Source organism: Haemorhous mexicanus, chromosome 2 (assembly GCF_027477595.1).
Source record: "Haemorhous mexicanus isolate bHaeMex1 chromosome 2, bHaeMex1.pri, whole genome shotgun sequence".
Lineage (NCBI taxonomy): Eukaryota > Metazoa > Chordata > Aves > Passeriformes > Fringillidae > Haemorhous > Haemorhous mexicanus.
The window spans coordinates 1,139,548-1,166,230 of record NC_082342.1 but is presented as its reverse complement, the minus strand read 5'-3'; the positions used below and the strand labels follow the sequence as shown (position 1 = coordinate 1,166,230).

Sequence of the window (26,683 nt, the reverse complement as noted above, 5' to 3'; positions counted from 1 at the left end):
CAAGACAGAAAGAAATGGAGGCTGATGCACTTTTCTGACCTAGAAAGTGTTTTTTCCCAGGGTATTGCTGACAGCAGTGCCCAGCAGGACCTGTAACTCCACTCCCCAATTTTGTAGTCAAATTCAATACAATGCAGAAATCAAGGACTTATTTTCTTTCTTTCCAAGAGATGCTTTTCAAAATCTACCAGTTCAAGGCTGGTTCATGTCTTAAATTTGAAGCTCTCAGCCTTGCTTTTGATTAGATATACAGCTGGATAGAGACAAACACTTGGGATTAAATCTAGCTGAACATTAGTCTCTGTAACTAGGAATGCAGAGCTAGTTAAAGTTATTAAAAACTGCTCTCTTTTCCTTTAAATGAGAACATTTTCATTTTATTCCTAATCCTGCAGCAGCATACATTTTCCTGGTCCAATTCCTGCTGTACACTACTGCAGTTTGCCTCAAAGATTTGGCAAAAGAGTTCTCACAGAACAGGATGGGCTGCAAAGGACCTTCAAAGATCATCCTGTCCAAGGTCCCTGCTGGGGCCTTCATTCCAAACAGCTCAGGTGGAACTTCCCTTCCTCAAGGGAACCCCAAGAGTATTTCTGCCACTGCAAAAGATGTGAGCAGACAGTGACAAGAGGGAAAGTCCCCTGTTCCTCATGGTCACATCTCACCTGAAGATTCCTCCTCCCAGTCAGACAGCTGAGCTGCCTCACTGGTATTTACTGGTCCATCTCCAGTAGACAAGAAATTGCCTCTAACAGGCAGAGCAGCAATTCTCCCAAATGATCCTTCCTTTTACACAATTCCCAGGCACACCACTAAAAACCCAGGAGGGTTTTGCAGCTGACAGCTACACATTGAAGGACAACCAGAAAAAAGCCTGCTCTGCCACTGATCCAAGCATTCAGCACCATATGGATGTATTTTATGCAGTCCCCAGGCATTTTAAAACCAGCAAGAGAAGGAAAGAATTGTCACTTGTGTTTAAAGCTCAGCAGTAGCTAAAGGGAAAAGGAAGAGGCAGAAGAGACTATTTTGTATTATCCATCTTTTTCTAAGGCAACATCAGCCTGTTGGCTGTGTATAGGCAATTTAGAATCCTATTTTATTTAGCACTACACTTTTTTCTTGAGGGAGATGCCAGTTAGTTTTAGTTGGTATCTGTGTTTCTCAGAAATAAACTGAGGCACAAGTTAGGACTGATCATGACTGGCCCCAAGGTAGAAGGCACAGCCTGGACACATAAAGCTGGAAAAGGTTCCTCTTTGCATTTTGGGATGTGAAAGGATGACACAGATCAATAAAAATGTGTGGAGACTCATTACAAGTTTAGTGACAAACTCAGAACTCCTTCCCGCTAAGCAAATCCTAATCAGCACTGGCAGAGTTGATAAAAGTAGAACAATATCCCTGATTATTAATGCACAGGCAAGATTTCCTTTGGGATCTGCACCAAGCCTTGTGACAGGGACAAAAATACCCAGTGATAAATAGCTCCATTAATTCTTGTGGGTTTTATCAGTAATTAGCTTGACTCTTCCTCCCAAAATGGGAAATAAATGAAAGAGCACAATGCAAACAAATCTTGTTCTGTTTGCTCAGTCACAGCCACAAAGAAATGAAACAGTAAAAAGGGGTCAGCCTCTGGTTCTGTCTCAAAATCTTGCCTTGGAGTTCTTTTAAACAATGAAGGTGCACCAGAAAGTTTTCATACAAAAACTGGGGTGGTTTTTACCATCCCACTGTAGAAAAGAATAAACAAGAGTCAACCCCTCACTGCTGAACAGGAAGGAACAGATCTATTAAATATAATAATTCAATTACTCTGTCAGTATAGTAAAATAAAAAACCATGGAAATGCTACCTCCTAAGCACAGCTATAAAAATTCATTTTAAAATCTACACCTTATGTTCTAGAGATGAAACCTCTTGTTTGCTTTTCTGCAGAGAAATTCCAAGCCAAGCCTGTAACATAATCAGTGCTATTTTCACAGTTTGAAAGGTTTCTGAAAGCAACAGAGCCAAAAGGAGTGTCACAAGTGGAAGACCTCCAGGCAATCCCAGTTCTCCACCCCCAGGATAACACCAAGCCTCTGGGAAGTGACACAATGCCACGTGAGGAGCCAGACTCCCAGTTTTCTGTTGGAGGAACAGCTGCCATCTCTCATTTTCAGAGTGCTGAGTCTCCCATCACTTTGTACAGAAGGGGCAAATATTCTGATTAAATATGGCTGAAGGTAACTGAGGTCTGCAGAAGTAAAGTCCTGCCCATTTCTGAATGCTAGGTGTTGTCTTTTTTTTTTTTTTTTAATTTAATTTAGATGAAACTGGTGTGGAAGCCAGAAACTGTCTTCAACTTCCAACAGCCAAGCAAAGTAGGAGTTCTGGCCTGGAGGAGGAGCCCAGGAATCCTGTGAAGATCTGAAACCCAGATGCTGTAATGGGGTAAATGAAAGATGCAGGTGGACACCTGGAACTACAGGGAACAGCAGGAAGGGAATCTCACAGGCCAACTGCTGCACTGTGTGGTAAATGTGGCTCCATTCAAATCAGGAAGAACAACCCAAGATAAGGTAACCAGAAGATGAAGATTTGGAGGAGCTGTACAGATAAGGAAAACAAAAGAACAGGGGAGACACAAGAATTTTGCCCAAGCTGTAAGGGATGAGACAAAGCACCTAAAGGAAAGGCCCCAACAATTCAGACTCCTAAGAGGTGCAGGACAAGTGTGACAAAAGCATGGAAAGGCCAAAAGACACCATGAGCATCCAGCTGTGCCCCATCCTGTGTCACAGCACTGGGGCAGAAATCCTGGCCCTTTGGAGGACAGGGAGCAGAGTGGATAGCTAAGATCTACACTACAGTGGCTGGGAGGGAAATCAGATTAGGATGCCTTCCACTTCCATGGGGATGAGTTTAACACCAACCAGAGAACAGGAATTGTGGGGAATACACTCATGTTTTCATGGATATCACTTGGTTAATTAACTAAAGGGTACTCACAGGCCACCTTTACATTTCAAAGACTTCTCTGCAGTCTCTCATTATTTGCCAGGAATGAAAAAAAACTTCAAAATTTACAGACTCACAAGGATTTTTTTTTTTACCACAGCCTGAGGATTTTGCTTTCCTTCTTATCTTACATAGTCAAGGTTTTTAAAATAGTTTCCAATGAGGCTTCAAATATTCTCCAAAGGATTTTATCTTTACTGCTCACAAAATGCCTCAGGACCCTCAGCCATAAACATTGGTAACACAAAGCAGAACTTGGAAATATTGCAAAGCACATCCCAGGGATCTTCTGACCAGGTGTGGATGATTGTGGAGCTAAGGAAGAAGGAAGATTTAATAGTCCAGAAGTCCATGTGACCACAGTCTTTACCCAGAATTGCTCAGGAGCAAGGCACAGTGAGTGGAGTGCAGGAAGGAGCTCAGAGCTGTGGGAATTCCAGGTGGACCTGATCAACAACTCAGCTGGCAAGTGCAGCACAAACTGGAAAGAGGAAGACATTCCAGCAGGAGATGTTACTGGGAAGCTGCATCTCAGAAATGATTTTTTCTAAAGGTGATGAACAGCAGCAGTTCTTGCAAAGTCACCTCTTCTGGACTCCTCACTCTGGTTTTAAACACTGGGATTCACCCTGGAAAGACAAATTCCACAACTGGACTGGATCCTATCCCCAGTATTTAGCTAGGTGATATTTGTAAGTACATTTCTGTGAGAAAAAAAAACTCATTTAAGAGCATATTTGTAAGGCAGAGGAGTTAGAGGATGACAGGGGAAAGGAAGGAGGAACAGTGACAGATCCTGACTAGTGACATCCTGGCAGGGGGCATTTACTATTTCATTCTTCCCAAAACAGCCTGCTCATTATTGCTCCAATAATCCCACGAGCACCACTCCAGATAAGCATCATCTCAGCAACTCAATTTTTGGACAAAGTATGGATTGTGGATTGCAGTGTTTGGGTTGAAATTTCAGAACAGCTCAACTTTATCCCAGGTCGTTAAAGTTTCGCTGGGAGCACAATGAGACAAATTAAATTATTTTAGAGACACCTCCAAAAAACCCATTCCATTCCATTCCATTCCATTCCATTCCATTCCATTCCATTCCACTTGCTTCTCACACAAAAATTTGACCCATCAAGTTTCAGAGCCCAATGCTGAAGTTTTATTATTATCATGCAAGGGTGGCTCAATATTCACTTTATATATGATGGCAGTTAAAGCCCATGGGGGTGAAATCACTTTTTGAAGCATCTGCTGCATCCAGGTTCTATCATTCCAAATTTCCATTAAAAACCAGTGCAGGACTGAGCAAAAACCCACCAGGAGACCTTCAGTAATTAAACATTCATAAGATCCAATTTTTACAACACAGTATTTTATTTTTAAATACCTAATTATCTGCTTGTAAAAGGCTTGAAAGAAATAAAATGCTACATATGGAGAAGTAGCAAAAGTAATTAAGCCACTCTGGACAGTCATTACATTGGAAGGGTGGGGAGTGGCTCTGGAAAGCACAAATTCCACATGGGCAAAAATGGAAGGAACCAGGAGCTCCTCCACCACCTGAAGCATGAGGGATCTCTTCAACTGATTTCCAAATATACAGCCACTTTAAGTCCTCAGTTTAAGTCAGAAACTAAATGCTACCAAGCCATTTTGGAAAGAAGAAGCAGAGAGTGAAAACGTAACTATGAAATTCTGGTTTAAATACCTTGAATACAATATTTGTTCCCATAACAAACAATATTCACAGGCAGTTTAGACAGAAATCTGCATAAAAATCCTCAAACAGAACATTTCCCAAAAGTAACTTTTGTTAAATAAACTGCAAATGATAGGCTAATGCTTCATCTAATATGGAAACACTCTCCTGGATTCCTCAGTTATATTCCTGAGGCAAGAGAGAGAGGCAGCAGGGAGCAGCCACCTGAGGATGCATTTCTGAAGGGAAACATTCCCTGCTTTGAGCACTGAGCATTATCCCCATGCAAGTTACACCAGCAGATGCCAGCATCCAGCTGAGGAAATCCAGGCATTGCTTCCCTGGCCAAATGGAGCCCTTGGAACAAGCTCCTGCTCCCTTCCCAAAGATGTTTTGCCCTTGAAAGCACAACAAGCAGTGCTAAGTCAGCCATTTCCAGCGAGGAATTAGAGAAGTTTCAGGAGACCTATAAAAATGCAAGGGATTACCATCCCCTTCCCTCCATCCTTTAACTCAGTTAAATTTTGCCTAATGTTTCCCCAGAACCATTATCCCACTGGCAAAACAAGCAAATGCTTCCTCTTGCTCCTTCCTCTCCTGACTCCCTACACCACCACAAAGAAATTTCTGCTCTCACAGTGTGGTGACAATTTTCCTGCTGGGGGAAGGAGAAAAAAAAAAAGAAGGAAAAGAAAAGAAGGGGATGAGAGCTCCATATACCATTCTTCTCAGTGATTCCATCTTATTCCCACCACCTACCATCTCTTGGGCAGCACTGGAAGGATTAGGAGCTGTCCTCTGCTGTGCAGAACAGCTTCCACAGGAGCTCCCTCAAACTCATTCTCCAGGCAGACACACAGGTGAGTGTTTCTTCAGAAGCGACTTTGGACAAGATCCTAAAATAATCCTGATTGAAGGTCGATGTAGCCTGGCTTATGAAGAGGCAACTTGTAAGGAAAGAAGTGCCTGGAGTAGCTTCACTAAGCACAGCTCTCCTCCAGGCATCTGCTGATCTGAGCTGACAGGGATGGCTGTGGAGAACACCTGGGGACTGCTGTGAAAATAACCAGAGCTGCACAGACACACACGGGTTTGTGCACGTGATGGAACTGCCCTGCCAGGCAGAGGGAAACCAGCTGGTGTAAAACACAGCACGTGGACACCAGGCACTGGCCAAGGCAGCACAGAACCCCGGGGTTTTGGGCCAAAAAAACCCAACCACAATTTGGTTTTCAGCAACAGAAACCCAAAGCGTGTAGAAACTGAGATCAGCACAGCTGAAGGAGTGAGCTGCAGGCTCTGGGCTCCTCAGACACCTGTATGGGTCCAGGCAGCACAATCCTACAAATCCCTGGCATTAAGGATTCAAGGGAAGGATATCCTGACACCACACTATCCTTTTCTCCTTCACACCTCCTGATCCTGAGCTGCCCCAGCTCTTCTCCTGGGAACTGGGGCAGGATAGAGGCCAGCAGACATTCGATGCTCCTGCTGCCTGCACTGCAAGTTAAGAGCTCCAAGTTAAAGGATGTTAAACCATTACATCAATTCCCAACTTTTCAATGGGAAACTTTTCCTCCAAAACCTTCCCTTTTTCCTCTAACTTCTTCCAAACTGAGACACTGACCTCTCCATATGGAGTTTCAGCCAGCTGACAATGCATTGTTCCTTCCCAGCTGGACTTCACCAATGCCTTGGGAAGAGGCCTTGGAGCCCGAAGGGTCTGCAACCCCAAGCTCTCATATCCATCTCTATGAATTTTAAAAATAAAAATAGCTAGTCTTTAAAAGGTAGAAATTTGGTGGCAAGTAGTAAATAGGACAAGTTCTGTTGGTGTTTTATTCTGATCTTTTCTAGATGAATGGATACTCCAGAAGGAATTGTGGGATTCAACTATAGAAAAAAAAAGGAAGTGTTTATATGAGAAACTGGGTTTGGAGCAGAAAATTCTTCAGACAAGACTTATCTACACTCCCACTGGGATACAGTGTCTTGAAATAAATACTCTCCTCCAGCAGTATTTTCCAGAAGAACAATTCCTTCATATTAAGGACATATACTAGTTAAGTTCCTATTTAATTGTAATCTTTATTCTCTAAGAGCTGTTTCTGACTTGAGCAATTCCTTGTATAAAAGCACACAGAAAATATTTTGGAGTCTTCAGGCTGCTCTACCTAAAAGCAGCTTTAAGTGCACCACAGGGTTGGCTCTGGACTCAGGTCTTTAGGCAAGCAGCTGAGAAGCATCAAATCCAGGGAAAAGCACAGAGCTCTTCTGAAACATCTTAAAAACATCTCATGTAGGACTCTTCTTCCCCTCCTCCAGTTTCCAAAAGGTAAAGCTACAAAAGCCTTTGCTCTTCCTGGGATCTGGAACCAGGCAGGCAAAACCAGATCTCAAATCTCTGCCTCGCTCTCAGCCGTGCCAGGCTTGCACAGACTAAACAACTAAATTTAAAATATCAGCCATACAATCCCCCAGGGACATTTTTCTCTAGATGGCAGGATTTACAGGAGGCAATGTGTAGTAATTCACTCAAGGCTCCTTTTGAGTTTCCTAAATCTCTCCTGCATTTTTAAGCGAAAATGTAAAATTCCTAAAACCAAGGAATTTATTTTTAACTGTAAATTACTCCCTGTGACAGTAGAGTCCACCAAGCCTAGAAACAGAGGCAACCTATGTACCCTTTGCAATTCAGCAGAGAGGGGGGAAATATTTTAACACCAAGATTGGAAAAGCTTTTTTCACTGGGAAAAGCTTTTTTCAAGTCTGCTGTTGCACGACAGCATCCAAATAAAGAGGTCAATTTTATGGGACACGAGTGTTTGATCTGCCTACTGTTTATGCAGTGTCAGGGAAAATAAAAAAACCCACCATCCTCTTCTTCAAGTCACATTGTGGTTTAAGAGCAACTAGAAATAAAAATAAAAAAGTGGAAGAAGATTATGGTCATGATTGTACAGTGGTGGAGAAAAGCCACTCTGATGACTGCCCAGTGAAAAAAGACCAAAGATAATTCAGCTAGGGCAGACAAATGGGAAGCTGGAAGAACAGAAAGAGTAGGAACATAATTATGATTTGAATACATAAATATTTAATATTATGGGGCAGCTGGAAAAGCTGAGAAGAAATTACAAGAACTGGTGAGTAAGCCCAGCAGTGAGAGACTGGAATAGACCAACCCTGTGAAAACCTTTTTGTAAAGCATTCCAAGGTCAGGGAAAAAAAGGAAAAAACCAAAAAGATTGGGATTTCCTTGTGATGATACTCCAACTGTCTTCAGCTATCAGCCCCTCCTCCAGGTGTGTCCAGCTGCTGCTGAAGGATTCACCTTTGGCTTTATCCCAATCATCAGCACCAGCTCAGCTTGAGGAAAGCCATCCTGGGATTGATGTGGACACAAGCAACTTTTCAGCCATTTTGAGTGAGCCAAGGACAAAATGCCCAAAAGCTGCTCCAGAATCAAGTAAGGGGAAGGGAAAAAAAATAATGAGGTGCTAGAGACAAGACAAAGAAGGCAGCAAACCTTGAGCATGAAAACCTGCCTACTGCTGTGAGGAAAGTCAGAAAGGAGTCAGAACTTCTTTCAAAAGAGAATGTTCTCCATCTCCTCCACCACTCAGACACCCACTGCATCCTTCCATCACCCACCCAGCCAGTTCAGATTTCTCTACCAAGCCTTCCTTCCATCAGGCCATTAAAAAACATCCTCCAGTCAGTGACACCAAGGGTTCTCACAGCCAATTCTGCCCAGCAGAGGAGGACAGGAATGAGTATTTTCTACTTCCAGAAAGGGCAACATCTCCATTAAAAATAAGGAAGCTGCAGAGAAACACTGCTGTACTCACATTGATGAAATGCTGTCTGCCCACTCCTGTGCAGCTCCAGAGCCTCTGCAGGTCTGAAGTCCCAACTGTTAACAGGAACTCTTTTCCCAACTCCAGCAGCAGCTACCTAAAGCCCACATTGACAGGGATCTTGCCAATCCTGCATCAGCCACTGCTTGGAGCTTTGCCAGGGATGCTGCACCCTCCATGGGCCCCTCTCCTTTTAGCTACACATCTATTCCAGCTTTTATCCCCCTTCTCTTTGTGTTGCACATATCAAGAACATTATGAAAATTAACTTGCTGTAACTCAAACCTAGACAGGGGCATGGACAGGAAGCACAGCAGGAAGCATTTCGTGGAATGGAATAAACTGGCCCCTGCATTAATTACAGAAATGCTGGAGTGGGTTGGTTTTTTCTGCAGCAATTGCTGATTGCTCCTGAAGAAGCAAACCATTAAAGAAAAGTCACTTAGCAGGATAAATGGCATTCATCTATAGGGTGCAAATGTTAATAGTACAGAGGTTTAAAGGGTCACAATTCAAGACAGAGAAAAGACCAACTCAAAGTTAAGACATTTTCTCATTAGCAGGTTTAGCTGCCCCTTCCTGGTTCTGCCTGAAGACAAAATACTGCTCATCAATATTGCTCCAGTATTTCTTCCCAGCTCTCTCAATTCTGGGCAAATATGCTTTAGAGTTAAGGCAAAGCCTTAATTCTGTGTGTTGGTAACACCTACACATGTCTGGATGAGAGAACACTACGAGCCTGCGAATCTCGGAATAGCTGGGTGCCATCTCCAGGGGATACAGGCAGCTGCTCAGGGCACAGACACTCCTCCAAGGGAGCCCAAAAATCCCTGCTCCAAATGGCAGCAGCTGCCATGGGTAAGAGAGAGGGACACTCCTCCAAGTGAGCCCCAAAATCCCTGCTCCAAATGGCTGCAGCTGCCAAGAGTGAGAGGCAGGGACACTCTTCCAAGTGAGCCCCAAAATCCCTGCTCCAAATGGCAGCAGCTGCCATGGGTGAGAGAGAGGGACACTCTTCCAAGTGAGCCCCAAAATCCCTGCTCCAAATGGCTGCAGCTGCCATGGGTGAGAGAGGGGGACACTCTTCCAAGTGAGCCCCAAAATCCCTGCTCCAAATGGCAGCAGCTGCCAAGAGTGAGAGGCAGGGACACTCCTCCAAGTGAGCCCCAAAATCCCTGCTCCAAACGGCTGCAGCTGCCATGGGTGAGAGGGAGGGACACTCTTCCAAGTGAGCCCCAAAATCCCTGCTCCAAATGGCAGCAGCTGCCATGGGTGAGAGAGAGGGACACTCTTCCAAGTGAGCCCCAAAATCCCTGCTCCAAATGGCAGCACCTGCCAAGAGTGAGAGGCAGGGACACTCTTCCAAGTGAGCCCCAAAATCCCTGCTCCAAATGGCAGCAGCTGCCATGGGTGAGAGGCAGGGACACTCCTCCAAGTGTGTCCCAAAATCCCTGCTCCAAATGGCTGCACCTGCCAAGAGTGAGAGGCAGGGACACTCCTCCAAGTGAGCCCCAAAATCCCTGCTCCAAACGGCTGCAGCTGCCATGGGTGAGAGAGAGGGACACTCTTCCAAGTGAGCCCCAAAATCCCTGCTCCAAATGGCAGCACCTGCCAAGAGTGAGAGGCAGGGACACTCTTCCAAGTGTGCCCCAAAATCCCTGCTCCAAATGGCAGCACCTGCCAAGAGTGAGAGGCAGGGACACTCTTCCAAGTGTGCCCCAAAATCCCTGCTCCAAATGGCAGCACCTGCCAAGAGTGAGAGGCAGGGACACTCTTCCAAGTGTGCCCCAAAATCCCTGCTCCAAATGGCAGCACCTGCCAAGAGTGAGAGGCAGGGACACTCTTCCAAGTGTGCCCCAAAATCCCTGCTCCAAATGGCAGCAGCTGCCATGGGTGAGAGAGAGGGACACTCTTCCAAGTGTGCCCCAAAATCCCTGCTCCAAATGGCAGCACCTGCCAAGAGTGAGAGGCAGGGACACTCTTCCAAGTGTGCCCCAAAATCCCTGCTCCAAATGGCAGCAGCTGCCATGGGTGAGAGAGAGGGACACTCTTCCAAGTGTGCCCCAAAATCCCTGCTCCATATGGCTGCAGCTGCCATGGGTGAGAAAGAGGGACACTCCTCCAAGTGAGCCCCAAAATCCCTGCTCCAAATGGCAGCAGCTGCCATGGGTGAGAGAGAGGGACACTCTTCCAAGTGTGCCCCAAAATCCCTGCTCCAAATGGCTGCAGCTGCCATGGGTGAGAGAGAGGGACACTCTTCCAAGTGTGCCCCAAAATCCCTGCCCCAAATGGCAGCAGCTGCCATGGGTGAGAGAGGGGGACACTCTTCCAAGTGTGCCCCAAAATCCCTGCTCCAAATGGCAGCAGCTGCCATGGGTGAGAGGCAGGGACACTCTTCCAAGTGAGCCCCAAAATCCCTGCTCCAAATGGCTGCAGCTGCCATGGGTGAGAGAGAGGGACACTCTTCCAAGTGAGCCCCAAAATCCCTGCTCCAAATGGCAGCACCTGCCAAGAGTGAGAGGCAGGGACACTCTTCCAAGTGTGCCCCAAAATCCCTACTCCAAATGGCAGCACCTGCCAAGAGTGAGAGGCAGGGACACTCTTCCAAGTGAGCCCCAAAATCCCTGCTCCAAATGGCAGCACCTGCCAAGAGTGAGAGGCAGGGACACTCTTCCAAGTGTGCCCCAAAATCCCTGCTCCAAATGGCAGCACCTGCCAAGAGTGAGAGGCAGGGACACTCTTCCAAGTGTGCCCCAAAATCCCTGCTCCAAATGGCAGCACCTGCCAAGAGTGAGAGGCAGGGACACTCTTCCAAGTGTGCCCCAAAATCCCTGCTCCAAATGGCAGCACCTGCCAAGAGTGAGAGGCAGGGACACTCTTCCAAGTGTGCCCCAAAATCCCTGCTCCAAATGGCTGCAGCTGCCAAGAGTGAGAGGCAGGGACACTCTTCCAAGTGAGCCCCAAAATCCCTGCTCCAAATGGCAGCACCTGCCATGGGTGAGAGGCAGGGACACTCTTCCAAGTGTGCCCCAAAATCCCTGCTCCAAATGGCTGCAGTGGCCAAGAGTGAGAGGCAGAGACACTCTTCCAAGTGAGCCCCAAAATCCCTGCTCCAAATGGCAGCAGCTGCCATGGGTGAGAGAGAGGGACACTCTTCCAAGTGAGCCCCAAAATCCCTGCTCCAAATGGCAGCAGCTGCCATGGGTGAGAGAGAGGGACACTCTTCCAAGTGAGCCCCAAAATCCCTGCTCCAAATGGCAGCAGCTGCCATGGGTGAGAGAGAGGGACACTCTTCCAAGTGAGCCCCAAAATCCCTGCCATGGTGACATCAGCACATGCCCATCCTCGTTTAAAGGTCCAGCAGAAAGGAAATGCAAACCAGAGTTAAAAAAACAGGCAAGTTACACCCTGACTCTAAGAAGTCAAATTAATTAAATGTGCTATTGTGCTGGACAGCTGAATAAGGACTTCCTTCCCAAAACTCCTCTTTGCCAGACCCAACAGGAGGCAGCCAGAAGCAAGCAAGGGGCTTGACAACTCAGAGCTTCCACCAAATTTATTTACATTTAGTTTCACACAGTATTTGCTTCACAGATTATCTTTTTTTTTTTTTTTGTGATGCACTAGGCTTCATTTGGATAAGAGTTAAATCATACTGAAACACACAAAAAAGTTATTTTTTCCAGTTAATATCACTCAAATATTCCAGAACATGGTTTGAACATAAAAGGAAAATGTCTGACATAAAATAATTGATGGAATTGCTCACTGTCCCTGTGCCTTTCATAATATTAGAGCCAGAAGAGTTTGGTTTATGCTGAGGGGAAAACAAAGAATTCATTTAGCTTGTCAACTTTTGTGAGCTCAGTAAATCAATCAAGCAAAGAGACCTGAAAAATTTGACTTTCACTGCTAGTCCACATTTTGGCTGCTGTTTGTTTGCCAAGACACACATTTTTCATTTAAACTACTTCCATAAATAATTTATATTAATGTGTCAAACCCATCACCGTTTTGATGATATCTGTTAATTTTCAAAACAGTGCATCTAGCTTGGAAAAGACCTCCAAGATCATCAAGCCCTTGATCAGCCAAGGCTTGGACCCAAGGATCTCAGAGGTCTTTTCCCTGCTCCAAACTGGGAGAGATGGATCAGCATTTCCACACCTGTTCAGAAACACCCAGGTATCACAAGGTTACTGTTCTTACAGGTTACAGGCCTCACAGGTAAATTCTGGAGGTTGACTTGATGGTGTTCATGTTGAGGCAGCAATGTGTGGGTTTTTCTGAGCCACGTTTCAAAGCACTGAAGGGTTTAGCTGGCTTGTTTTGGTTGGTTGGCTTGGGGTTTTATAACCATTAGTGTACACAACAGGTACTTGTACACGCATGAACACAACAAAATGCCTTTAAACATCTGGACTAAATTAGCAGGTAACTAAAAGGCAGCTCTTTCCTCACAGACTGATTGCAGAAGACAGATTTTTAACCATCACTGAAGCTGAGAAAAACGGCTGTTGGCTCTGATAATTCCCAAATGCCACATCATCTGCTAAGGTGGGCTCAGATAAGCTTCCCTGCCTTTGTTTCTCCATTAGTCCCACTTACAGCTCCAGCAAAAGCTTTCAGGCATCTGCTCTGCAGAACCTGGATCCCGTGCCAGGTACCACCACCACCCCAAGAGCTGCAGATAGAAAATCCATTATGGCACATCAAGGGAAAAGATGATCCTTTTCCTTCCAACTCACAGATTATTTCTGAGATGCAGAGAGAGAAAAGCACAGCAGAGTTCAGAAAGGCACAGCTACTCCTCCTTTCAAGAACAGACACAGCTCCTTCAGAGGCTTCCACAAATAGACAGGGATCAAAAGGCACCGTGAGAACAGGCACCACAAAACACTGATGTCTTTTTCTCTGTGCTTCTTCCACACGTTGCTGGAGGAAGGGATTTTTCAGTGATAGAGAAGAGAAAGAAGAGAAATGGTGGAGCTCAAGATCTTGAAGGATCAGACACCAAGCACATTGCACCGTGAAAGAATCCCAGAACAGTTTGGGTGGGAAGGGACCTGTCACCAACCAAGATGTTCAACAGCGCTGATCCCATGACTGAGCCCTGAGGAACACAGGTGAAGACTGAGGCAAAGAAAGTCACTGAGTGCCTCAGCCTTCTCCATATCATGGGTAACCAGGTCTCCTGTTTCCTTCTGGAGAGACCCCACACTTCTCCTGGTCCTCCTTTATTGTTACAGAAGCTTTTCTGGTTGCCCCTGATGACTGACCAGATTTAATTCTATCGGGGCTTTGGGTTTCCTAACCTGATCTCTGGCTGCTCAGACAATTTCTGTGCAACCTGCCCCCACTTCCACCCTTCCAGGCTTCCATTCTGGGTATGAGGCTGTCCTGGAGTTCCTTGCTCATCCAGGCAGCCCTCCAGGTGTTCTTGCCTGACTCCCCTTTGTTGGGATGCATTGCTGTTATTCCACTTCCAGATGTGAAGCCCAAGTTTAGAAACTCATGGAAAATTCATACGGTCCAAAGAGAACCCCAACTATCTGAAGGCACAGCCACAGGAAAACCACAAGGTTAGGAAATTACCCGGAGGGGAGGGGAGAAGCTTTTAAACCACCAGTGCAACAAGGTAACAACTCTCTGGAGTTTGTGAAACTGAGAATCCCTTAGAAACAAGGGAGTTTTAGGCAGCACAGGGATGACTGAGCCTGCTGTGAGCAGTGCTACACCAGCCTCATATCACACACCAAGCACCTGCAGCTCCCCAGTTATCTAATGAGACACATCACACTGCTCAGCAGTGCCTGTACCAACATCGTTATGCAACAGAACAGCTCATTAGTGCTTCCCAAACAGTTATATCTCTCAAGTTATTACACTGCATTTATCAGTGGGTTTTCAATATTAAAAATCTCAGCTCCTGATTAAAAAAAAAAAATGCAACTGGTTCTAATTTCCTTCCAGATCTTATGCAGAAATGCTGGCACAGAGAGACAGCTGGGAGTTCTTTTGCTTTCTGTACACGTTGGTGCCCTTCAGACCTGCTTGCCAATGAAAGCTGCAGTAGAAACTCACGTGACGAACAAATATTTCTGTTGCAGTGCCCCAGCATTCACTTCTGCCCACTCAGTCAAAAAAACTAGCCATTTACTAAGAAGTAGAGGTGTTCCTATGCAAAGCAGAACTAAAGAGATTATTAATATTTGAATATGTGTCATATTTACCACAAGCTACCCCAATGTAGGTGAAGTGTCCACTCCCTGATGTGACCCAAAAATCACAATTCCTTAAACCTGAGGTATTAGGACTGATGAAAATCACCTGATAAAACCAGATCAAAGGCAGTAAGAAACATAGTTCCCCACACACAATAGCTCTATCTAATCCCTCAGCACTGAGAGCTCTCCCTGCCTTTTTAGCAAAGATTAGCATATTTAAAACTGCTAAACTCTGTATAATCTTCAATCATTGAGAAAAGTAATTCAATTAAGGAGAGTGCTGGTGAAGTTGCCTTCTCCTAGCCAGCCAATGCTGTATCCCTGTACAAGTTAATAAAAATAGAGATGGAAAGAGACGAGGTGATTCTTCTGGCTGGGCACGGATGATGTTGCAGGCTCGTGATGCACCCACAGCACATGCAGCAAGTCCCCAAGCTGGGCCTGGGAAGGGCATGGGGGACACAAGCCCCAGGGACAAGGAGATCTGGGGGACTGAGGAGTGAGGAAAATCAGCATCTTAGCATGGGAAAGAGCATCTGCAGCTAGTGCTGAACGGCACGAGGCAGAGCCACTGCAGTCCGTGCGAGTGCTGAGGGATACGGCACTGAACTCCCACAACATGGCTGAGGAGAGCGCAGGAAACCTCACACTGCATCCACTGGGCAATCCCACCCTCAAATGAAAATCCAACGCCCAGGGATGCTTCTAGATCTCCCATGGAAGGGCTGCAAAGCCTGCCCCAGTAAGGAACTGCAGCTCAGATTTCCTCAGCCATAAGACACACATTTAGTGGCGAGGCTGTGTACAGCCAGCACAGGTCAGCCATCAGGCAGCTCTGGATGCTGAGGCAGCTAATGGCCATCACAGCCCTTTGTACCATTTCATTTGTCATCCTCAAGTCCCTGGATGTAAATGAAGCCCGAGCACTCAGCCTCCCCACCAGCAGCCAGAGCATATCTTTAATTATGGCCTTCCCACAGAGCAGAGAACCTTTCATCTGAACAGGAAGCAAATGCTGCAATCCAGCGCAACAGTTGTACAAAGATCTCCTGGGTTAGGAAAGCTGCTATCCTAAAAACTTTTATTTCTGCATCTCCCCTAACCTTCCAGACAAAGAACAACAAGGTGTGAGCACAGCCCACTCCAGCTCCCTTTTTGCCACACCAGATTCTTCCGCAGTTTTCTCCAAATATCACGAGGGCGTTTATTCCTCCAGGAGCCACTTGCAACGAGAGCTCTGCATCCTTCGGGCAGTTAAAAAAATAAAAAAAAAAATTACAGGGAATGACATCATGACAGAGACATGTGAAGAGCTTCAATCCAGGAGGAAGGGACGTGTCTCCATGGGAGGCAGACTCACGGAGCCGTGTTGGAGCATGCCCACGCTGCAGCACCCGCGGGATGCGCGGACACCGAGCTGGCACCGAGTCATCGCCCAGCATCCCAGACAAAGGCAAAGGCAGGGCTGGAGCCCACCCTGCAGCTGCCAGCCCGGCCCTGGATTCCAGGCAGCTCCCACCCATCCCTAAGCCCCAGCCCAGGCAGCAGTTGCAGGGATGGGAGTATTCAGTCAGGAGGATTTTGCTGTGCTGTACCCACAGAATCCCTTCTCTCCTCCCTAGGTTTGATGCTGTGACTGGGAATTATTTAAAACCTTCCAGTATAAAAACAGATGATTAGCTGAGAGGGGAAAAAAAAAATTCCTAGAGGAAGCAGATATCTGACGTTATGTCTGCTAGAGGAGACAAGAAATCCACGTGTGAACGAAAAGCTGCTGAGATTTAAGATCTGCACCAGGTGCCACAACCTTCCAAGGATGTATTTGAAAAGCTTTATGATACTGAAGCTCAGAAATACAGGTAAACAAGCCAAGGATTTTGCAAATGAATTGCTAATATTTCAGATTCCTGTTATCAAATACCTGGGGAAAAAAACAACCAAACAAAAAAACCGAAAAAACCCCCAGCATTTTCTACACATGACCCTCATCCAAAATCCTCATAAAATGGCTGGCCAAATAGCACCTTACCAAGCAGATCAGGTGACTTACCCAAAAAATAATAAATAATCAAGTTGCACTCGTGCTCCCCAAATCCCTGATATGAGAAGAGCTGTTTCAACCCCAAAAACACAGAATAAAAAGGGAATGATTCAAGGAACAGACTACAGGAAATTGCCAACATACAGGTAAATAATTTCAACAGCAGCCTTATCACCATCTGAGTGAAAAAACACCAAGCTACAACTAATTTGGTCAAAAAATAAAACCAACTAGTATTTCATCATCTCCTACCACAGAGACCAAAGGTGGCTGAGGGAGCAAATACCCCACCCTGAGACAGAAAATATTTTGCACCTATTCATTATGTCATAGATCTCACAGTATCTACCCAGGATTACACAAAGCATCTCATAAAGGAGCTTTTTTTTTTTTTTTCTTTTCTTTTAAGAAAACTCTTCTAAGGGAAAAATTTGGAATGCAGTATTGGAGATAGAGGCCTTCCGCTAAGGAAGGAGGAGACATTGTTTAGATTGGTTTTCTTTTTTTTTTTTTTCATTCCAAAGACAGGGAAGAAAACCTCATTGACTGAATTAAATATTCAGAGCGTCGCTCTGCCAAGGCATAACTCCATGATGGAAAAACGCTGTATTTACACAGTAAACGCTGCGGATTGAGCCTCCTGCCCCCCAAAAACCAGAGGAGCTGGGACTGAATGAATCAGCAACTGCTTCTGCAGATGGGCTTTGCTGGGTGGGGGGGTTAAACCAGAGCTGAACCCCACGGAGCCCCACGAGGGTGGGTGTCAGGGACTCTCATGACAGAGGATGGGTGTCCTGAGGAGGGGGATCCCATCAGACCCCATGAGGGTGGGTGGGTGTTGGGGAGAAAGAGTGGGGATCCCACCAGCCCCCATGAGGGTGGGTGGGTGTATGTCGGGAAGGGTGAGGAAGGGGATCCCATCAGACCCCAGGAAGGTGGCTGGGTGTCAGGGAGAATGAAGGGGATCCCATCAGACCCCAGGAAGGTTGCTGGGTGTCAGGGAGAATGAAGGGGATCTCAGCAGACCCCATGAAGGTGGGTGGGTGTTGGGGAGAATGAGGAGGGGGATCCCATCACACCCCATAAGGTTGAGGAGCAGGATCCCATCGGATCCCATCACACCCCATGAGGGTGGCTGCGTGTCGGGAAGGGTGAGGAGGGGGATCCCATCACACCCCATAAGGGTGAGGAGGGGGATCCCATCAGACCCCATAAGGGTGAGGAGGGGGATCCCATCAGACCCCATGAGGGTGGGTGGGTGGGTGTCGGGAAGGGTGAGGAGGGGAATCCCACCAGACCCCATAAGGGAGGGTGGGTGTCACAGACGCCCCTGAGGACGTCGGGGAGGATGAGGAGGGGGGTCCCTTCGTGCCCCCACGAGGGAGGACGAGTGCGGGGCTGGGGGTCCCGGCCCGAGGCGGGCGGTGACTCACCGCTCTGCTCGCCCAGGAACACCAGCTTGAATTTCCGCAGCGGGTTCCCGAAGTCCCCGCCCGACGACATGATGGAGGAGCCGCCGCCGCCGCCGCCCCGCGCTCGCTCCGCTCCCCGCGGCGGCACCCGCGACCGCGACCGCTTCTCTCCGCCTCCGCCTCCTCCTGCTTCTTCTCCTCGTCCTCCTCCTCGACGGCGAAGGCTGCGAGCCCCGGTGAGGTGCCGGTGTCGGTGCCGGTGTCGGTGCCGCCGCTTGGCCCCCCCCGCGTTCCCGGAGCCGGCGCTCCGCCCGCCCCGCGCAGGCGCTGTGGGCGCTTCCCTCGGCTACGGGCCGGGAATGGTTCGGGCTGGGAGGGACGAGGAGAATCATCCAGTGCCACCCCTGCCGGGGGCAGGGACGCCTTCCTCCAGCTCCAAGCCCTGTTCTTGGACATAGCCAGGGATCCAGGGGCAGCCACAGCTGCTCTGGGCACCCTTTGCCAGAGCCTCACCTCCCTCACATCCTCAGCACCAGGGTAAGGGCTGCAAGGAGTACCCGGCCCGCGCGGGCCTGAGGGGGGAACCAGCAATGTCCTTAAAAGCAAAGGCTTAATCCTAACCTGACAAAGATACTCCTTTCAGAGGAGCATCTCTGGGGAGCAGATCCCTCACAGCAGGGTGGTGTTTCCCAGGAAGGTCAGTGATCCCCACTGCCATCCATTGACAGTGGCTCAGGGCCCTCCACCTTTTGCTGGAGGGGCCAGCTTTGCCTTTCACTATTTTTTGCCCATTTTTCCCCACTCTGCCCTCAAAGTTCAGTGTTTTAGGGGGTTTCCAGGTGCATCCTGGCCCCTCCTGTTTAAACCTTGGCTAGGAGATTGTTCCAGAGCATCTCTGCTCTGATAGTCAGGGAAAAGGCAGCTGCTATGTGTTCAGTTTTGAAAGCCTTTCTATTTTTGATCCTTTCATTTATACTCCCTCAATGTGATAACTGCTTCACCAAGGGCTGGGTTTTTTTCACCCAGGCCTTGGAGTACCAGAGAACTAAAAGAGGAAAATGTGTCTTTAATCAGGTGATTAAATTTAAACAAGTTTTAATAGATATGAGCAGAATCTCCCATCCAGCTCTGCACCTGGCGTCTGGGAGTGCTTCCACACTGGTTGTGTGGCTGCTCTCCTGCAGGGAGAAAGGGAATCCAGCCTGGCCTGACATGATCTCAAATATTAAATACAGACATTGTCCTTGTTTTTGTGTCAGGGTTCATTCCAGGATCTTTCCCGTGGGTCCCAGGGAAAACAACAGCTGAAGGCAGAGGAGGATACATGTGAAACAGAACTTTTCTTCTGAGGTCTGTTTGAACACTTCTTGATTGTTTTCATCATTGAGTGAGTCTGAAAAAAAGTGGAGGCAAGGCATGGGAAGCCTTAAAAAGGAGAAAGAGCTTCCTGGAGTTTGAGTGTGGTGCAGGAAAAGGAAGTCATAGAGTCCCCTCAACTTCTCCATCTAAATGTCACAAAAAGGTTTGGAAGTTGTGCTCCTGCAGCAGGGATGTGAAATGATGCAAAAGGCAAAGAAAGGCATATTCCAGTTGGAAATAAGGACCATGTATTAACAGACAGGGTGCTCAGCCACCAGAACAAGCTGCCAAGAGCAGCACTATCTTTGTATCCAGGGAAAATGGAGAGGAGCCTTTGTGAGAAAGATGCTTTCACGGAGAGAGGAGTGATCCGCTTCCATAAAGCCATAAGTCACTGGAAACTCATTGACTGTGACGTGCAGGAGAGTGAATTCCCTGATTTAACAGTCCCTTTTGGCCTTAAAATGTATCCACCTATGATAGATGGCAGAGGCATTCCTCAGTGGAGGAGAGGTGGACTCGTTTCTCATGGAGACACAGAGGACAACAGCAATCCCTGCAATCTGTTACTGCCTTACCCCACACTCAGCCACGTTTTGGGGGTGGAAGAAAGGTGAGTTCCCACTCCATGGGCACACAGCATTGGAGGGCAGGGAATTAGGAGTCATCCTCATTAATTGTGGTGCTTGTCTCAGTTTTCCCTACAAACACAGGACCAGCCACCCCCTCCAGTCACAGCTGCCCCTCCTCAATTTCCTCTGGGGCTTCAAGGGTCATGGGAGGAGAAGCCCAGGTTTCCTGGAGTGGGAGTGCCAGCCTTAACCCAGCTCAGACTCCCACAGTGATCCTTACACAAGAGTCATTCCCAGGCTGGCATGCCAGGTGGGATCAAAGGGCAGGAAAACTTCCACGTGGGCAGTTCTGTCATGTCCCGGGAGCGCCAGGAAAACAGAGCTCGGAGCTGGGAACACGTGTCCTTGCACTGTGGAGCAAAGAGCAAAGGTGCCATGGATCCCCTCTGCTCTCTCCATGTGCTGGGCAGGTGCAGACACAAAGCTTGTCCCTTCACATTCCTTCTGTCCCCTCCGTGCACCACTGCAGAGGGGATGGACACCGAGGGTGCCCAGTGTGTGTCTGGAGCTGTGGGCTCTGAGAAATGCAGGACAGGGCTGGGTCACAGAGCAGGACATGAACTTGCCACGTGGATGAGCTGGAGGGGGAAAGTCCATCAGGAGCTCTGACAGTTCTGAGAGCAATTGGAGCAGCCAGCGGTCAGCAGGGTGGGAAATCCTGACTCAAAATCCAGCTCCCAGGCAGGGAACAGCTCCAGGAAGGGGACTCAGGGATGTGGGCTCCAGAGTGAGCACCTGCTATGGAAGAAGAGGGAAACTGGAGCCAGACTGGTGAGAAGGGAGCCAGGAGGAGGGAAAAGAACCTGTGGGAAATTAAGGTTTGTGTGGAAGAGTCAGCTGGACATGGGATGTGTTTCCCTGTGCCAAGTCCAGACTGTCAGGCCCGGCGGGCAGAGGACCACAGGCCCACCTCTTCCCAGGCAGATCCCCTGCCCACCTGCTCTCCCACTGGGATATCAGAGAGGAGGTTCCCGCCAGCCCAGCCTTCCTACGCTTAGGATTTCGTGATCATAAATACTTCACCTTTTTAAAGCCATACCAAAGGCCCAAGTAAATGGCCGCCGGGCCTCCACACTCAAGGTGGCCGCTGCACCACGCTGGGCGGGGCCGGGCACCGCCCTCAGCCCTGCAACGTGGCTATGCCACACTCAACATGGCCGCCGCGCCGTGATGGACGTGCCTTGCGACCAATCAGTACGCGAGGGCGGGCCGTAACGGGCGGGACGCGCGGTGATAGGCGCAGTGCAGGGTGCGCTGTGCAGCCGCTGCCGCGTGGCGGCGCTGCCCGCCGCGTGTTAACAGGCATGAACGAGGCGTCCGCCATTACTGCCCGCACCCCCGCGTCCTTCCCGCTGCCCCCTTCAGGACGCCAGGGCCCCGCCAGTGCCGCGGGTTGTCCAAAAGTCGTTACCTACAGGAGTTCTTGGTGGACGGAGCGGGGAGCTGTCCGAAAATTAGAATTCACGGGAGGCATTGGTGGTCGGAACGCGGGGAGCGAGCAGCGGAACGGGGGGAGCTGAATGGGGGCGTACCGAGGCATGAAGGGGGAACGCTTTAAGCGACGGACCGTGGCGCCGGAAGATGGCGGCAGTGCCGAAGGTACCGGGATGGCCGCGGGAAAGGGGAGTGGGAACGGGGAAGGACGCGGGGACAGAGGGGAGGGGAGGAACAGGAACGGGGGCGTAGCCTCGGTCACTGGGAGTGCTGAGGCAGTCCCAGCCCTGATGCTGGAGGCCCTGATCCGACCCGAGTTTGGTTTCGTAAGGAAGTGTGGGGGTGATCCTGAGGGGGTCCAGACTTGAGATCGTGCCCTGGATCTGTCTTGGTGCTCCTGGACCAGGGGCCGAGACACCCATACACCCCAGCTGCCCATCCTCACACACCCAGCTCGATTACAATCCTTGTCTCCGTGGTCTCTGTCAGATCCCTGTCTCTCTACACTGGGACATTTGGGACATCGATATTTATCCCCCACCCTGGTTTGGCGACAGCAAAGCTCTTTGCCGGATGGATGAGCTGTCTCTTCCATCCGTGTGGAGGTGGGACAGGCCCGAGGGCTGTTCATGGACTATCCCGCCGTGTTCCTAGGAGTGGTGTCCAAACACTCCTGGAGCTCGGTCAGGCTGGTGCTGTGCCCAGCACCCCTGGAGGAAGAACCTTTCCCTGATCTCCACCTAAACCCCTCCAGACACAGCTCCAGCCCTTCCCTGGGTCCTATCCTAGAGGTGTAGTAACCTAGAGAAAATTCCCAGCAGATCTGCCACCCTGCTGTGTTTTAACCCCTGCAGGTGCTGTGCTCGGAGAAGGGAGTGCTGCTCAGGCAGGTGTTGGCCCTCAGCAGGTGAGAAAACAAACATGACCAAAAAATTGCCTTGTTTTTTTCCCTGTTTTTTTGTTTGGTTTTTTTTTTTCCCCAAATCTTCTAATAGTGGAGTTAAGACTTTGAGCTGGGAGCTGAAAGTGCTGTGGGATGGGGAAAAGGGGGAGTCTTTGTGCTGATGGGATCAGGCTGTGCCTTTGCAAAAGGACATTGGTCTCATATTTTTCTGTAAGTGAGGGAAATCAGAGTTACTAATTATTATCTTTTTTCCTACAGAGCAGCAACAGCCAGAGAAAACCTTCTGTGTGCTGCAGGTAAGGTCTGTTGTTAATCTAGTTTTGAGGCAAAAATTCATTTCCCTCAAATAAATATTAAACATTAGATCATTTGTGTTGCATTTTGGGGGTTTTTTTAGCCAATTTTGTACTGGTTAAATAACCAGAGCAGATGCTCTGCCACATCCATATGGGTTTTTTCCAGCATTTTCTTATTTTTTGCCCTGTTTGGCTAAGCAGGTGGTGTTATGTGACCATAATTTGGGGCTCTCAGAGCACCTGCAGATGTTTGTTTGCAGCTGGAAACACATTTGCTCTGCTTTTATTTTCAGGTGATGCACTCCTGGCTTCCCACAGATCCTACAGGTCCCGACCTACACATGGAATTGGCAGGTTTAAATACCTGCTCCCAAAGGAGGTAGGCAGAAGGACTTCCCTCTGTGCTTCCTTCCCAAGGTGATCCTGAAACATGTGGATGCCCATCTCAGAGCGCCAGGCTGGATGGGGTTTGGAGAAGCCTGGAACAGTGGAAGGTGTTCCTGCCCATTGGAATGGGATGGGATTTAAGGTTCTTTCCAATCCCAACTATTCTGTGATTCCATGAAATACCCACTCACCACACTGCAGAAATGCTTCCTTTTGTCCAGCACATTCCAGCTTGGGAAGGGAGGAACCTCTTCCTGAGGTTGATTAATAATTCAATTCAACACCTGAATATTGTGAGCAGCTCTCACTTGCATGGAACCTTTTCACACTCCCTGAGATTTGGAAATCCACTGGTGTGGAAGGAGGAAACAACAAGAAGCCTTTTAGACAGGAACTGAAATAAACAGCAGGTTTATTTCTACTGGTTTTACTCCTTCCTTTCTTCTTCTGGAAGAAATGAATCAAAGCACAAGTGTGTTTTCTGTGTGAGGCCATCCAAGAGCTGAGCCTTTCTTCCCAGCATTGCTCAAACCAGATGCTCTCTATTTTATCTTGCTGTATTTTCTCTTGGAAAACAGGCTCCAAAGAGGAGAAAGGAAAAAGTGCAGATGAAAGAGATCAGTGCTGGCACTGAGTACCAGTATGGAGATATCAACATCCAGATGACTTCCTATGATCTGTGCCTGGTGGAGCATTTTGCTCAGTATGTGCACAGGCTCTGCAACCGTCTCTCCATCCGGGTCAATGAGAGGTAGGAGGAAATCTGTCCCTCTGGATTATGGCCCCCTGCACATCAGGGCACACTCCAGGCTCCCTGAAGGATTCCCATTTGGATGTCAATCCAAACCTCTCACCTGCCCTGTGGTCTCCTTTTGTCCATCTGTACAATTTTGGATGCTTTATTTAGAAGCATCGATTTTTTCAGGCACTGACTTGAACAGATTCCAAGGAAAAAATAGCTGTTACATCTTATTCCTCTGAGGAAAGGGCTTTAAGCCTGTGGGTGCAGAGCCTGGGAATTGCTGACAGTTGTTGCTGGTTTTCCTTCATGGTTTGTGATCCAGGCTCTGCATACCACCCTGCTTATCCAAACTGGAACAACCTTGGGAAAGCCCTGAAGGTGCTGGGTGAACTTCCTGCTACTTCAGTTTAGGAGGAGAGGATGCTTCAGGAGCACCCTAGTTCTCCAAAAAAGGTGTATTCCAACAGCCACTCCTCTGACTATAATACCTGAGGAATGTCAGGCAGCCCCTTGGTGCCTGAAGTGCTCCCAGGGAGCTGCAGGTGTTGGGAAAAGCTGCCAGCAGGGAATAAACCAGTGGGCACTCTAAAATGTGTGCTTTTCCCTTGTACCCTCTGAGGTGGTTCAGTGTGCAGAGGAAGAAAGGATTTGCCCTTCAGACTGGGAATTGAGGGGAAAAGGTGGGCAGTAGGGTGGAGCTTGGATTGTGTGAATGGGGATGAGGAAACTGGGGTGTCTCAGCATTGAGCAGAGTCCGATCCACTCCCAGTCACATTCCCATTAAATCTGAGGTAGAAACGTATTTTCAGTGGTGCATTGCAGCAGCAGATTTTAGCTCTGTCCCAAAAGACAAACTAAATCAGAACTGTTGCTTTTCTTGAGCTGTGAAGAAGTTAAAGGTTCTCAGGCTGGTGTTTGTAGCTAGTCCAGGTTTTTGCTGGCAGCAGTGCTGCAGAGCTTCCTCCTTATCTCCTTCCAGCAAAACACCCAGCCTCTGCCAGCACATGATTTGCAAGATACATCCTTTGCATAATTAATTTCCCCTGAAAAGTTAATCTCCTTGGCCCATTCTCTGCTGGGGAGGGTGATTCATCCCTGTAAATATCCTGCCTGTGCTAAGCACTGCCCTCTGGCTCCTGCAGCTACGCCATGCCCACCAAAACCAACGAGGTGCTGTTCCTGGAAGAGAGGGGATCCAAAATGCAGCTGGATGCAGTCCTTACCACCCACCAGAGGGTTGTCCAGGTAGGAGCTGGGATCCCATCACAGGCTCCACAAACCCCTCAAACATGTAACAGATGAAAGGCAACATTTGGGCACAAATAGAAGCAAAAACTCTGGTTACGTTTTCTGCTGAGTGTTGCTCCTAAACTAGAAACCCAGGAGGATTTCCTGGCTCTGTGTTTCAGGCAGAAGATTTATTTTCTATTTTCTGCTGAATAATTGATATGAGAGGTAGAAAAGTCATGTTTGGGGATGGGTGAGTGGAGAAACTCAGAGGGATGGATGGGATATTGGGAATTAGGAATTGTTCCCTGGGAGGGTGGGCAGGCCCTGGCACAGGGTGCCCAGAGAAGCTGTGGCTGCCCCATCCTTGGGGGTGTTCAAGGCCAGGCTGGAACAGCCTGGGACAGTGGAAGGGGTCCCTGCCCATGGCAGGGGTGGCACTGGATGATCTTTAAGGTCCCTTCCAACCCAGAGTCCCCTGGGATTGTTCTCCTGCAGCTCTGTCATTTCTGCTTTCAGATCCGTGGTTTGAGCTCGACGTTTGCTCCCATCCTGCTGGAAATCATTCAGAGTAGCCAGCCTGAGGGGGTGCACCTGTTGATGAAACAGGTAGGGTTACACTTCCCAGTGCTTCCCCTGTAGGAAGCAGGGAAAGGTTTGTGTGATCCTGATTTGTGGTGGTTTTCCCTCCCTCCACAGCACACGGAAGCCGATTTCAAGAGCCGGCTGAAGTCTCGACCAGAGCTGGAAGAGCTGCTGGCAGAGATGTCCTGAGGTGAGGAACAATGTGCTGCCATCCATGGGCTGTTCCAGCCTCCAGAGGGTGCTTCCATGAGCTCTGTACTGGTAACTTGGTGAATTGGGAGGAATTCCCACTGTTGGCAACCAATAAAAATAAACAATGTGTTTATATTTACACTCTTCCCTCAAACTGGTGCTGTCCAGGTGTTGCTTGTGCTTCTATGCCCAGCCTCTTGGTATTCCCAGCACCCACATCCCTGGGAACTAGCCTGGAACCTTCCTTCTGACAAAAGCCATGCAAAAAAGCAATTTTATTTTCTTTCTCATGGCTTATTTGCCAGCAGGTGGTGGGCAGATGGGAATCCATTTTTCTCCCATTCCTAATTTTTCTGTGGCTTCCCAGGAGATAACCTCACGTCCCACAGAATAGGATTTATCACTGCTGGCAAAAGCCTTAGGATGGCACAGAGGACATGGAGTAAAAATCTTTTCTGGAGCCAAGACCCAGCCTGATTGCTGTGAATGCTCCTGGCCTGGGACATTTTGGGCTGGAAATTCACGACCACAGAATCATTTTGGTTGGGAAAGACCTCTGGCATCACTGAGTCCAAGCTCTGCCCAGTCCCCACCTTGTCACCAGCCTAGAGGACTGAGTGCCATGTCCAGTCATTCCTGGACATCTCCAGGGATGAAGGTCTCCAAACCTCCCTGGGCAG

The 26,683-nt window shown here is 48.3% G+C and overlaps 2 protein-coding genes across 6 annotated transcripts in view; one reads left to right on the top strand and one right to left on the bottom strand.

Moving 5' to 3' along the window:
* Positions 1-18,492, bottom strand: part of RAB6A (RAB6A, member RAS oncogene family) — a 42,119-nt gene extending 23,627 nt beyond the window's left edge. For 2 of the 5 annotated variants that reach the window (XM_059871332.1, XM_059871324.1), the window contains exon 1: positions 18,267-18,489. In XM_059871332.1, the coding sequence (XP_059727315.1) occupies positions 18,267-18,336 (70 nt within the window). In that variant the 5' untranslated portion in view covers positions 18,337-18,489. Of the gene's footprint in view, positions 1-5,467; positions 5,730-18,266 lie in introns of those variants that run through there. The other 3 variants (XM_059871363.1, XM_059871352.1, XM_059871342.1) reach the window with 3 other exon arrangements.
* A 3,051-nt stretch (positions 18,493-21,543) lies between these two features.
* MRPL48 (mitochondrial ribosomal protein L48) lies at positions 21,544-26,157 on the top strand. Its single transcript, XM_059871312.1, has 8 exons — positions 21,544-21,835; positions 22,525-22,577; positions 22,833-22,870; positions 23,164-23,249; positions 23,836-24,008; positions 25,142-25,244; positions 25,746-25,835; positions 25,926-26,157. The coding sequence occupies exons 1-8, from the start codon at positions 21,818-21,820 to the stop codon at positions 25,998-26,000; spliced, it is 636 nt and encodes a 211-aa protein (XP_059727295.1). The 5' UTR covers positions 21,544-21,817; the 3' UTR covers positions 26,001-26,157.
* The last annotated feature ends 526 nt before the right edge of the window (positions 26,158-26,683 follow it).

What these genes read in the sequence shown, in the direction of transcription:
- MRPL48 (XM_059871312.1), top strand. An exon ending in CAGGTGTTGGCCCTCAGCAG is followed by an intron (nt 22,578 to 22,832) that starts GTGAGAAAACAA and finishes TTTTTCCTACAG; the next exon opens with AGCAGCAACAGCCAGAGAAA. An exon ending in AATACCTGCTCCCAAAGGAG is followed by an intron (nt 23,250 to 23,835) that starts GTAGGCAGAAGG and finishes CTTGGAAAACAG; the next exon opens with GCTCCAAAGAGGAGAAAGGA.